Source organism: Blennius ocellaris, assembly GCF_963422515.1.
Source record: "Blennius ocellaris genome assembly, chromosome: 4".
In the NCBI taxonomy this organism is placed as follows: Eukaryota; Metazoa; Chordata; class Actinopteri; order Blenniiformes; family Blenniidae; genus Blennius; species Blennius ocellaris.
This window is the reverse complement of record NC_137653.1, coordinates 30,331,243-30,345,271: the sequence shown is the minus strand read 5'-3', so window position 1 is coordinate 30,345,271 and position 14,029 is coordinate 30,331,243. Positions and strand designations below refer to the sequence as shown.

The following is a 14,029-nucleotide window of genomic DNA, read 5'->3' as shown; positions in this document are numbered from 1 at the left end:
GTAGTTTTTGCAGTCATAAGGATCAAAGATCCTTGTTTGAGTAGAAAGTGATATCTCAGTGAAGCCTGTGCAGCAGCTTTTGGACACTCAAACAAATATATAAAGGTCAGATTATAGACTCTTTAAATTACAGAAGAATGGGGTCTGATTTGTGCTCAGTTGTACTTTTTTAAAGCAGAAAAGTCAATGTCAGAACAAACTACGGCCCCAATTAGACAAGAGTGTTTCAAGTGAGCACACTTTTACATTTTCATTTCAGAAAAGTTTGACGTTCATGTGGCAACATTTTGAAAACGATGTATGGTTACACATTGATCACAGGAAATGTCCATTAGGTGATGAGTGGTCTTCTTCTCATTCTTCTTTTGGGTTAAACGGCACTTTACATCCATAAAGTTGCATTACTGCCAGTGAAGAGTGGTTAGTGAGCAAAGACCTGACCAAGACCTCAGCAACTATCCAGTCCGAGAAAACTAAACAAAGACGCTCAGAAGCAGCTTGGAATTTATGGTATATTGTTTTATTTTGCTTTCCCAACATTGTCACAGTACTAGTTTTACATCAACAGGGTTTAATCTACTCAGAAACAGAATGCATAATAAAATAAGAGCACTCCTTCCTTCCCTTCGACTAAAAAAATGGGCTGTGAGTGTGAAAAAACTGGAGCATTTCAGGAAATAAGCCAGAACGGCTTTTAATCTCTAGATCCTATGATAAGTCAGTTCTGTTGGAGGCTGAGAAGCAGTTTGATGATTATGTAAAGATCAGAGGGGAGCAGGAATGCACCTTCAATGTAACTGCAGACATTGAGTAGTAGTAATAATTAATAATAATTTACAGACTATTTACATGAGTATCTCATTCTTTACCCTCCTCACATTTCAGCCCCTCACACTTCAGACTCCCCGTGACGGATTTCTATCTGCACCCAGCAGTGTCCTGCCATGTCTGTATGTATTGTACAGCAGAAACTGAGTTGAAATACATGCCGGAGTGGACTGACACAAATTCAACATGAAAGGGCTCACTAACAAGTCAGACATAATCGCAATGTAAACAAGCATCAGTCAGAAATCAACACCACGCTGAAAGGGCAGGGTTGTGTCAAGCACGCTACTAGATGGAACGACGGCTAATAGAAATGAGAAAGAGAAAACAATAGGCATCGATGGCATGCAACAAAGCACCTCACGTGGACTCTGGACAGGCTTGACCAAAGATCCGCCTCCTGTAGGAACTGAAGCGTTAGGACGAGAAACACTGAGTGGATATCATCAACATGTAGAGGAGGAACACTTTTCTTTGGCTACATGATCACATCCAGAATTTGTTCTTGATGATTTAATTTGGTCCCTTAGATTCATTCAACAACTGATTTCCTGTTTAATGGTGACGCACTTGAACGACTCTATAGACGTGAATGTAATGAAATGAAATCGAATAAAATAGACACATTTAAATATCTTGAACGAAGGCTGTTAGAATCCAATCAAGTGTAAATCATAGCAGAAATTCATGCAATGAGACTTTAAAACCAGTGTAATCATGATGCATTTAATGGCTAATAAACAATTTACGAGGAGTCTATAAACCAGTAACGGGTTACAGAGAGGCGCCTTTGGGACACCACATTGTTGGTCTGCTGCACATCATCCTGGAAGAAAGAGGCCACATCATGTCTTTGGATCCTAAATGAGAGCCAGGATAAATATTGTCACTTGCTTCTGTAGAACAGACCGTCCCCCTGCTCTTTTCCCATGTCATGCTCCCATTATAGCAGCATAAGATGGTCTGCTTTGCTATAAAACCAAGAACGAGAGACACGCTCCTGGTGGGTCTCACCAGCTCCTTGCAGTTCCTCAGTTCCATCAGCAGCAGTTCAGAGTTATACAGGAAAGCAGATGCAATGTGCGACAACATTTGTGTTCTACTTGTGAACACAGTCCAATCAAAAGAGGCACCATTACATCACATTGTACACCTGGAATAAGAGTGTTTTTTACATCCAGGCCAGGTGGACTTGGTGATTATGTTAAACCTGTCATAAATTTACTGCAGTTTTAACAAAATCACCAACCACCAAGGCAAAAATGGAGAGTGTAGCCACTTCTCCAGGGAACACGACACCACTGGATCAAGTGGGATACAGTTTATTCTCCACTGCCCATTTTTGTCTGCTTTTAAAGCAGCCCCAAAACTTTTTTTAAATTTTACAATCACATGTAAGATGACTAACTGACAATCCATCCACAGTATTTGCTCATTGTCACATATATAATTCTGGTGTGATTTTATTGGTTTGCAATACTTGCCTTGTCATGAACCGCCCTACTCTGCCTCTGATTGGCTCATCAGTCCTCCTGTTGCACAGTACGAATAGACAGTGACCAATCAAAGCAGTGAATGCTGTGTGTACTCGCCACTCAGCGACAGAGTAGGGGGGCTGCTGACTGGTGCATCATGGGCGATTTGGAGGTTGCTGTTCACTCTATGGCTGCGTAGATCCTGGAGTACACCAATGATTTTATCCAATGTGACAACGATGAAGTTGCCTGAGTCATTTGTTAATGGAGGTCAATTGATTAGTTCTTGATAATGACTCCTGTATAAAACGTTCAAAATGTTGAACCTTGAAAGTGTCAATCAACAGCAGTCGTGTGTCATTTCTGATTCAGATGATAGAGTATGTCTCTCACAGCTTTATCAGGATTCCGTTCCAAATATTGTGGTACACTAAGATCCGGTGATCTACTGGGAAAGACAGTTCTGTCTATAAGATGTAGCTGACTTCAATTACCTGGCAATTTCAAACTATTCTACCGCTAGGTCTCTACTCACTGTAACATTGATGATCCTTTAGAACCAACAAAACTGAGAAAATGGCAGTGATGAAGCTTCAGTTCCATCCGCACCCATACCAACACTGAAACAACAAGGATGAAAACACAAAGAACGCAAAGAACGGAGGACGAGTGGGGGCGCTAGCACAACTAAATCAAACAAACCATCAACAGATTGTAGTCAGACAAAAAAGTAAATACATATTGCACAAGTAATAAAAAAAAAAAAGCATCTCATGAACCAGATCTTGAAGCAGATCCAGACGAACCTCCGCCACTGATATCAACTAAGTAGAACAGATCTGGTGTCAATCAACAGAAAAGATGCTCCGCACACACAAACAGCCTGGGATACTGTGCTCGGGTTCGGCCGGGAGCGGCAGCCAGCCGTCCCATGATCATATGTCAGAAACATGATTGATATAAAAACTCGTATTTGTGGTGAGCCGAGCGTGAGGGTGCTGTCTCTGTTGCCATAGCCTGATAATCACTGATTCCTCCCACGTGTGTCATTGTCGGAAGAACCAGAGGGGGTGAACGGCCTACCGGAGGGGGGAGGGGGGGGGGGGGGGGGGGCACACTCAGCCAGCTGAGAGCTTCCTTGCAGGGGGGGGGGCAGTCACATTTTGTTCTCGCTTCCAACATAGAGAAACCTCCTTTCCGCTTCCTCGGACTTAGAGAATGTCCGAGCAAAGTTCGCAGTTACTACATTTGTATTGTTTCTCAGACTCTAAAAAAATAGCTTAAAAAAATACGATGATGCCGAGGGTAGCAGCCGGCTCTACAGGGCGAAAATGCAGGAGGATCTGCTTGCTCACCGTGGCGTCCTTTATTTTTCCAGAGTGGGGAAGGAGGTGACTTCTAGCCGAGGCAGACAGGTGCACCCCGGCTGAGTTCGCACTCAAAGGCAACCAGTTACAGTCATATTCCAGCTGACAACCGACTAACTAATGAATGCTTCCATTGGTTTTTTTAATAACAGTGAAACTACGCCACCTATGTGTGAGTATAATACTGAGAGTTTAATTGATGCCGTTTGTTCAGTAATAATAATTAGAATAACAGTTGATATTATTACTTTACAAAATACGATGCACAATATACATAATAAAGCAATTTTTGTGACTAAATCAGTTAAATGCTTCAATAATTGGCACATTTATCACTGCTAACAGAGATATCACAGTGAACTGTGAGCTACTGCTACATTAAATACTCGAACAGCTACCGCCAAGGCCGACAGTCTGTCTGTACAGTCACGTGTGAAAACAACAACACCACAAACAAATCCCTTGGAGATGTCATTTTCTCCAGCTCAGGACTGTTTCACGCAAGTCCAATCTGTGAATTCTTATTTGAGTTCTTGTAAACTTGTGATGCATCAAACATTTTCTTCAGATTCCAGGACATTGTGATCAAATGTTTGGGTTCTTGGAGACTATTTTTCCCACCTGATGCATCAGAGGATTGTAAAGCTGTGACGGAAACATCAGTCCAGTGACCTTTAACTCGGTCCAGTAACGTTGCAATATGACAGCGGGGGTTTTTTTTTGTTTTTTTTTAACTTGCTGGCTCATTTTATACAGGCTATTCAGTTTGGCGATTTTTACATCAAATGGTTTGAACTTCCATTCATTGTTGAGCTGCAGGTCAAGGCCAATCATATATTCTCAATGGGGAAGTCTTTATTGCTCGAGAGAGGAATTTGTGAAATCTATTCCAGACTGTGGAGCAGTTATAAGAGCAACCTGCAGACGGTGTGAAGAAATGTTCCTGCAGGCCTAAACACTCTGCTTGAATATTTCCTGTTTGGCTCATTCTATTTCTCAACACCATGAGTTTAATTACATGCAATCTTTCTACAAATTAGCAAAGTCATAAGAGCTGCAGATCTTTGAATGAAACTACCAGTTTATTGCAAATAAGACAAGCAGTAATTATTTTTGCAGTAAAAAGTTTAATCTGGAGTTCTTTGATAAACTGCTGTTAGATTGCAGCATTTTTATGAACAAACAAGTTCATAATTTGCAAGTCAGAAAAAACTATTTTAGTTTCCTAGTTGATGTAGCTTCTTGCTGATCAGGTGATTGATTAGTTGAGGTGCACTTATGTTCACACATGACTGCTCGCCTGTCCAGTCACTTCACCGTCACATGAGATAAAACCAGTTTGTAGACGCTAAAGTTGAGATAACTATGTAGTTCTTCTGTAAAATACTAGTAAGCGAGATATTTGATCGTGTTGCTTTAATGTACTGAGAAACAGTAGTTGTGGTCTTTGTGCATGCTCTTTCATCGTCAGCTGCCTCACAGACTGACGATGACCTGACATTAAATGAGAGGCTGGTCAGGGGAAAACAAACCAAAACAAAAGGTTGGATTAGCCGCCCCAGTGGCGAGCGCAAACAGAACAAAAACTGCAGAAGGAGGCACAGGATCTGGTCTGGCTTCACATCCCGAGACCAGCGACACACAGTGCTGTCATCCCGTCAGCTGAGCGCCTCCAGGGATAACCCAAAGTTCAATCTGAGCGTCTCTGCGACGCCCCCCCCACCCACACACACACACACACACACACACACTCACACGACCGTACTGATGCCGCTGTGCTTGGGCTTGGTGCTGTTGGCGCCCTGGGAGGGGGGCGGCGGCTGGCCGTGGTGGTGCGACGGGCCATGTGTGGCGTGTGGCGTGTGGCTCCCATGGCCATGGGGGTGAGGCGGGTAGGGTGGCTGCTGCTGGCCATGGGATGAGGCGGGGAGGAACTGGTGAGGGGGGTGCTGCAGGTGGGCAGGGGGGTGGTAGTGGTGGTGGTGGTGGTATGGCGGAGGATTCTGGGTCATGTGGCAGAACTGGGCGTGGTGCGGGTGCACGGGACCCACCACCTCCGCCTCCACACGTGCCGTGTGGTGTAGGTTGGCCGGGTGAGGGGTGTGGGAGATCAGAGTAGGGTGCAGGGGCTGAGGAGTGGGGCTGGGGGACTTGACCCGCCTGGTGCCAAACAGAGACCCAAGCAGCGAGGAGGAGTTGGGCAGTGACTGGCCACTGTGGCGTGACGGGCAGTCTCGGCTGGACGGCGTTCTCCGACGCATGTGAGGGCTGCTAATGATGGATCCCTGCAAGAGAAACGCCAGTCAGATCACAGAGATAAACCTCAGTCAGACACTCCAGACAGCAGACTCAGGTTTCATCACTGCACCTGAATGTAAATGTAAATCAAAACTTAATTGCAAACGTGTACCTGATTGAAAACAACTCGGTATAAAACAGTGAGATGGGTCCCTCTGTCTACAATCCACAGAATACATAGCACAGTGTATAGATAGACACATCAGAACTCAGTGTCAGCCTACTGGTGTTGTGCAGTGGATGCTGTGGATTGTCTATTATGGACAATCCACAGCATCCACTGCACAACACCATCTCCAGGCAGAGGAGCAGCTCCACTGACAGACTGCTGTCACAGTCCTGCTCCACTGACAGACTGAGGAGATCCTTCCTCCCCCACGCCATCAGACTCTTCAACACCTCTCGGGGGAGGCCTTAGCGGACACAAAGCCCTGGACTTACTACACACACTCCACGCACCCTTGAGACACACACACACACACACACACACACACACACACACACACACACACACACACACACACACACACACACACACACACACACACACACACACACACACACACACACACACACACACACACACACACACACACACTACTTATCTTACTAATGTTACTAATTGCTTAATTATTTGTTTATTTGCTTAATTATTTGCTTAATTATTTGTTTATACTGAAGTTATATTTCTTCTATTTTACCTATTGCTTGTTTTTTGTAACCCTGCATGCCCCTGTGTTTCCATATTGCTGCTGCTGGAATTGTGAATTTCTCTCGGAGATCATTAAAGTATCTATCTATCTATCTATCTATCTATCTATCTATCTATCTATCTATCTATCTATCTATCTATCTATCTATCTATCTATCTATCTATCTATCTATCTATCTACTGGCTGTTAAAGGTTAGTACTCATATTTGTCCTCGTACCTGAATAAAATGGTATCGGTGCATCCCTAGTTCAAATGGTTTTGTATACCATTGTACAGTTTTTATAAACTCAGATATTATAAACAAAAAGATGAATACATGAGCAGCTCCTGCTGATTTATTTCCTGATTGCGCCAGTTAGCTCGTAGAAAAGCGACTCCGTATCCTTTTCCGGTTCACTATCTTTGTTTGTCTATCAATGCTAACATCTCACAGCCGCCTCTGAATGCATCTGAGGCTCGGCGTGCAGAGTGTGTCAGAGGGTGCAGTGCTGCACTGTCATGAAGAGACAAACAACTTCACGGTTTTCAGAATGGCTGACATCTCTTGTGACTTCCTGTCACAGTAACAGTACATCTGTTTTCCAAATGACTAAACACATACAGAACACAAACTGAGGTTCAGGAGCTTCATATGTGCACAGAGATACATTTCACAGTTTGGTTTTTTTCTTTTATCTGGAACAAAGCTACATCTACTTAACAAGATAAAGCAATTCAAATAAAAGCAAAAGAACAAAACACATTTTTCAGAGCTATGCATAACATGCAAAAACCATCACTCACAGAAGATCAGGACAATTCTTTGGGGTTGTATAATACTTAGAAAAACCTCCAAACCTCTTTGGCGTCAGATGTGCTATTATTAACAACTATGCTCCAAATACAGATTCTCCTGACTTATTTAATGATATTTGTAATACTGTGAAAAAAATTGGAAATTCATATATAATTGAAGCTGCAAGCAGCATTGGACGGGACCTCGCAAAAGACTGCCCGTGGGGGGGGGGGGGGGGGGGGGGGGGGGGGGGGGTGGCTATAAACGGGTAAAAATATTTGATTAAGTTAAAAAAAAAAAAATTAATAATTTGTGACTTTTATTTTGAAAAAACGGCATGAAATCCAGCTAATTAGCTAGTGATTCGTGATTAGGCCACCTACCAAATTTCAGCTCAGTCGAACAATGTTTGCCAGTATGCTAACGGGCATGCTACGCTTCAAGCTAGCGGATCCACCTGAAAATCTCAGTATGGTACTCCCCAGGTTCCCCCGATGAAGAATCAAGTCTGACTTCCATTCTAGCATGAGTGACACAGCACTTATGGAACAATAAAAGTTTTTCAAAAACATCCACCGACATACATTTGAGGGCCTCAGGCCAGGCCTCCTACAGAGGTCAGGGCCTCAGGCCAGGCCTCTTACAGAGGTCAGTGGGATACATGACAGTGACCTGGTGGAGTGACCTTTGTCGGCGTTGTATGAAGGTGTGAATGACGCAGCACTTATGGAACAGGAAAAGTTTTTTCCAAAACATCCACCGACATGAATTTGAGGGCTTTTGTCAGTTGTGTACGTATTACAAAAGGAACCTGGCCTTTCGTAACCTGTGGCTCAAGCCCATCGGGGTGGCCACAATCCTCTAGACCGGTTAATGATCATTTTTTAACTTAAAAAAAAAAAGTATTTTTTTAATTACTTTTATTTTGGAAAAAAACGGCTCAAAACCAGCTAATTATGTAGTGATTCATGACCGCAGCGGCCCCATTAGGCCACCTACCAAATTTCAGCTCAATCGGATAATGTTTGTTAGAATGCTAACGGGCATGCTAGGCCTATGAGATCCTGAAAATGTCACTGAGATGCTCCCCCTCCCCCTCCCCCGGTCCCCGGAGCAGGATTGCGCAATCCTGCTGTAGATTTTCACAGCAGCTGCACCTCACTTTGATCGTTAACTGTCAGAGCTAGAGTGGGAGAGAGATATTGTTAATTCCAAAATTTTGCAAACAACTGCTCTGAATCCATATTTATCGGGGGAGTATGTGGATAAAAATACCATACTTTTGTAGGAATTTTTGTCCTCTTTCAGACTATGTGGGTTTGGAAGCAGTCAGAGGTAAACTTTGGACACCAGGGGGCGCTGTTTGGCACCAACGGCAGATATGGCTCCATCCGCTACAGTGTTAAGATCTCGGGGGAAAAATAATTTACTCTGTCGCTTTAAATCGTCATGAAGGGGACTTGCTTTGGAATTTTCCACACATATGTTACATCCTCTTGTTGGGCAGGGTCTCGTGGTCGTGGCGATGCCCTCGGTTTGTGGCTGAGACTCACGGTTAGCAAACAGTTAAGAGTAGTTCGGGGTGCTTTATATCGGTGATTTTGGGGGAGAATTTTCCGTTTCCCCATGTATTTGGATGACAGGAGCCAAAAAGCCGATTAGGAGGTGGGGACCTCCAGATTATTCATAGAAGCTATTGGACCCCCTGTAAGATGGCTAAACTCAAATTAAGGGAATCAAACGTGTTAGAGATGTGAAAATGACAGAGGTACATTTATACATATGCTATATGAATGCCAATTGACACAGATGTTATGGGGAAACATAATTTCACTTCTTAACAAAAATACTAGGAACAATCTTGGTCCAAAGCCCTGCACTTTGCAAATAATCACAGAAAGAGTGGTTTTATCCACTAAACACATGAGGTGGTGTAGACTGGCCCTGACCACAGGTTGTAGGAAGACCCTCAGATATTGGACAACAAAAAATATCATTCCACTTAGTGAATGGCTGGCAGAAATAACCAAAATAGCTATTTACGATTGGTGTGTGTGTGTGTGTGTGTGTGTGTGTGTGTGTGTGTGTGTGTGTGTGTATGCATCTGTATATATTTATTTGTCAATGGGTATGTAATGTATGTAAATCAAAATGACTATGACAAAGATTCTAAAGCCAAATGGGATAGGAGGTAAAGATGAAAGTAAATATGAAGGCACCATGAGATGATATATGAGGATGAGATGACCTGTCTGGACTTAAAACTCACTGAACCATTGTGGGATCAACTAATAATATAAATATGCCCAATAATATGAAAAATGTGACCATTCCAGATGTAATATTGCTAATAAAGACAGTAATTTTGATTTGATTGAAGATTTCCCGGTGACACCCTGAGAGCCGGTCCAGCAGAGTGAGGAGCTGGTCTGATGATGCCTACGTCTGATGGAGCAGAAACTAAAAATCACAAGTATTACCTCTGAATCCCATACAAAGGTCTCTCACATTCTTCATTCAGCATTTGTGACATTGTAAAAGAAAAGCGTGTGGGTATGTCTTCTCGGGTTGTGAGAGGAAGCGGAGTGAGTCAGCCACTTCAAGCTGTGTGAGCATGCAGTAGCACAGCCTGACAGAGCGCTGTCAGGTTCACTCGGTCAACAAAACAAGGGCAAGACTCAGGAAACAGCTAAAAGGAAGAAATCCTACACAATAGGACATCTCTACCACACCACAAAGAGCTGCTCCAATGGGAGTTGGGGGCACTATCAGTCGAGTCATGCTGTGTATGTGAAGGGTTAACATGCCAGGTTCAGCCCAAATGCATGCACAGCAACCACGGTGCTCACAATAAGAAGAAAAACCACCAAAAACAGAAAAGAACACTACTGAGGAAAACAAAAAGACTTGCGTGTTCAGAGTGAATGACATAAAGTCAAAGGACAGCTCGGCTTTGGTGTCGTCACACTTACTTCCATATTGCTGTCTAGTGATCCTGCACTGCTGCGTCTCCCACGCTTGCCTGCCCAGGACATGTAACATGACAGATTAGACACGCCTGGATGACATGTTGGAGGTGCACACATACTGTCTCACTAGTATGGGCGGATGCTACTTCACTAAGGTGACACATCTAGTAAGCAGCAGCAGGTATGGGAGGACTAACAGAGTCCACGCTGTGACCTGAGCACTTCTGGCAGGAGACTTTCCCATCACAGGAAATCATTATTTTGGGAAAATGCATCCTCTTGATCCACAGACGTTTCTTGATCCTGAAGCTTCCAGTTTAAATCTAGGATTTTTGAACCAAAAATGTAGGAGTCCATTCTGCAGCACTCCACCAGGCTCGAAGTTGACAGAGAAAGAAAACAAAAAATGGCTGCACACTGACATGATGAGGATGTTCAAAAATGTGACAGTCCTCTGGAGAACAACATTTTGAATAACTTTTGCATCCTCAAAGCCATAAATTCTCCTTTAATTGCAGCTTGAATTACTAAAATAACAAAATAGAACAGAGGTGTCAAACTTATTTGAGTTCAGCGGCCACATACAGATCAATTTCATCTCGAGTGAGCTGAACCAGTAAAACAGTGCCATAATAACCTTTAAATTTCAACTTTTCATTGTTATGGCAAAGAGTATATGTGACAAAAATGTCTATATTTGCATAAAAAACAAACAATTACTACTGAAAATTACACGAATCGCTACATAAAGCCAATTTTAATGAAACCTTCTGGTGCAATGTGAAATGCCCAGAATACTTCTCCTATAACTGTTGCATTATGGCTGACAGCCCAGCTTTGACAACAAGGTAACTAGTTTTCATGCCGATATTTCAGCTTGGGTTTCAGTGTTGTCTTGTGTCACTATTTTGAAGAAATTTGTTAGAAAATAAATATTTTCTTTGAAATGTTGACAATTTGCTTGGTGGTTTGGTCGGCTCTGAGGCTGTTGTGGACTGGTTTTGGTCCATGGGCCTTATGTTTGTCACTTCTGATCCAGAATCTAGATAAGTATGATTTCAGTGACCCAGACGATATGATATGAAATATACAGAAGGTCCCTGGAATTCAGATCTATTGGCTGGCTTCTCTGAATCGTTGAAAAGTTCAAATCCTTCTTTAAAGTATCTCTGCTTATGTGACGTCAGTGTTCATGCATTCGCAGAGCGGAAGCCACTCTCTGTATCCCACCTGAATTGAAGCATTGCTAAGACGCTCACATTGATCATAGTGACCTACATTACGCTGCCCCCTCATCCCTCTCCCCACCATGGTGATGCAGGATTATTAGTTCATAGCTTCTAGTAAATTACACCTGGGCCCATTACTGAACACACTCATTTCCATAGCCTTGCTCAACTGCTTCAGACGCTGAGGATTGGGTGGCAGGTCAGGTGCTGTGGCTAATGCCCAAATCACCAAATCAGACCTGGAGAAAGAACAGGAACTTGGCTTCTTGAAGTTTCCACATCAATTACAATCAGCTGAAGAGAAGAGTATTAAGTCAGCGTCCAGCTCCCAAGCTTGGGTGTGAACTCTACCGATGGGGAAGCTACAGCGCCAGGAACTTTACCTGCGTCTGAGAGGTCACGTAGGGAGCTACTGAGCGCACTCCTCTTCAGGCCCTCACCAATGGCGTAGCTGTCGTCCAGACTGGCTCGGCTCAGGTTCCCGTTTCCCGCATCCTTCTTCAACCCCGAGCTCTGCAACATGCTGGGCCTCACCACTCCCTTCTGTTTCTCTAGCTCAGCTGTGCAAGGGACACAGCAGGAGATTAATAAGGATAATCCACAATCTATTTTTTCACAAAAACGTTTCTGTTAATTCAAACTCACACTCTATCCGGTACTTTTCCATCTCTTGGACTTCTGCAATAGATTCCCGCAGATCGTCTGTGAACTTCTTACGGTCCTGAGGATTGGGTGCGTTGAAGTTGATGAGGACTTTGATGTCAGCTCCAGGAATAGCTGACGTAAGGCGCACTCCATTGGGGTAATCTAGGACATAATGACGATAATACTTTCATCTGAAATACGATCATCTTTAAAGGTTGTTTCAAAACATTGATCTTCTCTGTCTGACATGGATATTCATTCATTTTCACATTTTTCTTAAATTTGCAAGAAACAAACCTCATTTTATTGTTTTTTACATTTCATCTTTCATTGCCCCTCCCTGAAACCTCTTGCATGACAACAAACTACAACCTCTGCTATGTCTCCACTCGAACATGTTTCCCCAGGATTATATTGAAACACTAAGGTCAACCTTTACATCACAAAAAGTCCCTGTTCAGAGTGGTATTACTCAACGACTTGGGTGTGCATTAAGATGACACTTTTGCTCTGAGCCACTGAAATCACAACTTTTTCCCAAGGTGGAACTTTTTCTCAAAATGCACCTTTTTGAAAATGCTACATCTCCATGTCAAAATGGCAAAAACGCTGCTACTGGTCATGTGCCCTAAGGCTGTAGTCAGTAGTTCTGCACATACTCAGGAGCTGGACAATCAGAACACTCTCCATCATGTCATGACTCTCAGTCCATATCCTCCTGGGACTTGGTAGTTTTATAGTTGACAGTCACTTTAATAACAAACGAACTTGGTCATCTGTCCACGAGAATGTCAGTTTTCCTTGAACCGTCGTGGAAATGGGGTGTAAGACAATAGGGAAGATTCCAGGGAAACTTACACTGATTTTCAAACAGCAACACTTGCATGCCATAAAGTGAGAAGGACTGCCGAAAGCTGTACGTCACAGAGTTCTTCTTCTTTTGGAAAATCTTTGTTACCTATCAAAAAAGCAAAGAGCTTAGAGTCTCTGTTCTCTGTGATTTGGAACACTGATATCTTTCTGATCGTACCACAAGTAGATCATTGAAGAGGAAGATCTCCCTCTGGTGCAGACCCAGCTTCTGTGGTTTGTTGGGGTCAGGAACTTCAAAAAGTCTGCAGTAGCAGACCAGTCTCCGGTGGGGTAGAGATAATACCTGCACAAACATTGCATCATGTCAGAGCTAGTTTTTCAATCATTCAGAGAAGCTTGGGTACACTGCAAAATCAAGATACAGCAATACTCACACAGCCGAGACCATGGTGCAACGAGCCAATCTAAGGAGAAACAGACAAAAACAAAGACTATCTTAAAGAAGTCAGAAGAAACATGGAAATGTTGATGACAAATCAAAACAAAGACAGCACGAGAATGTTCAATCCAGGCCAAATGGACCAGAGAGAAAACATCTGTGTATCCCTGCCAGTGTTTTCTTCCTCGTTTTCAGTTCGTGTCAAGCTGAGTGATCTTGACTTTGTTGGCAGATTTGTGTCGGAGGAGGGCCATCAAATGACAGGAGGGGAGGGTCGAATTCCAAATAAACACCTCGAAGATAATTGAGTGTAAGGCTGTTTATCTCACTTATTATTTTGGAGCGTGTCAGCCTCAGCCGGTCCCGTCAGATTTTTTTTTTTTTTTGCAGCTGACACTTGGGGCAAAAGACATATTACAGAATTTCACCGTGAAGGTCTCTGAAAATGAACAAGTGATGTGTCACGTAGCAGAGAAA

General features: G+C 43.2%; 1 protein-coding gene across 1 annotated transcript in view; it reads right to left on the bottom strand.

Annotated features, from left to right (window-relative positions):
* Positions 1–523: 523 nt before the first annotated feature.
* iqsec1b (IQ motif and Sec7 domain ArfGEF 1b) overlaps positions 524–14,029 on the bottom strand; it is a 53,742-nt gene continuing 40,236 nt past the window's right edge. The window contains exons 8-14 of the mRNA XM_080495054.1: positions 13,548–13,577; positions 13,331–13,456; positions 13,159–13,258; positions 12,301–12,462; positions 12,039–12,215; positions 10,430–10,479; positions 524–5,955 (exon numbers count right to left, since the gene is read on the bottom strand). Coding sequence (XP_080351180.1) covers positions 5,422–5,955; positions 10,430–10,479; positions 12,039–12,215; positions 12,301–12,462; positions 13,159–13,258; positions 13,331–13,456; positions 13,548–13,577 — 1,179 coding nt within the window. The 3' untranslated portion in view covers positions 524–5,421. The remainder of the gene's footprint in view (positions 5,956–10,429; positions 10,480–12,038; positions 12,216–12,300; positions 12,463–13,158; positions 13,259–13,330; positions 13,457–13,547; positions 13,578–14,029) is intronic.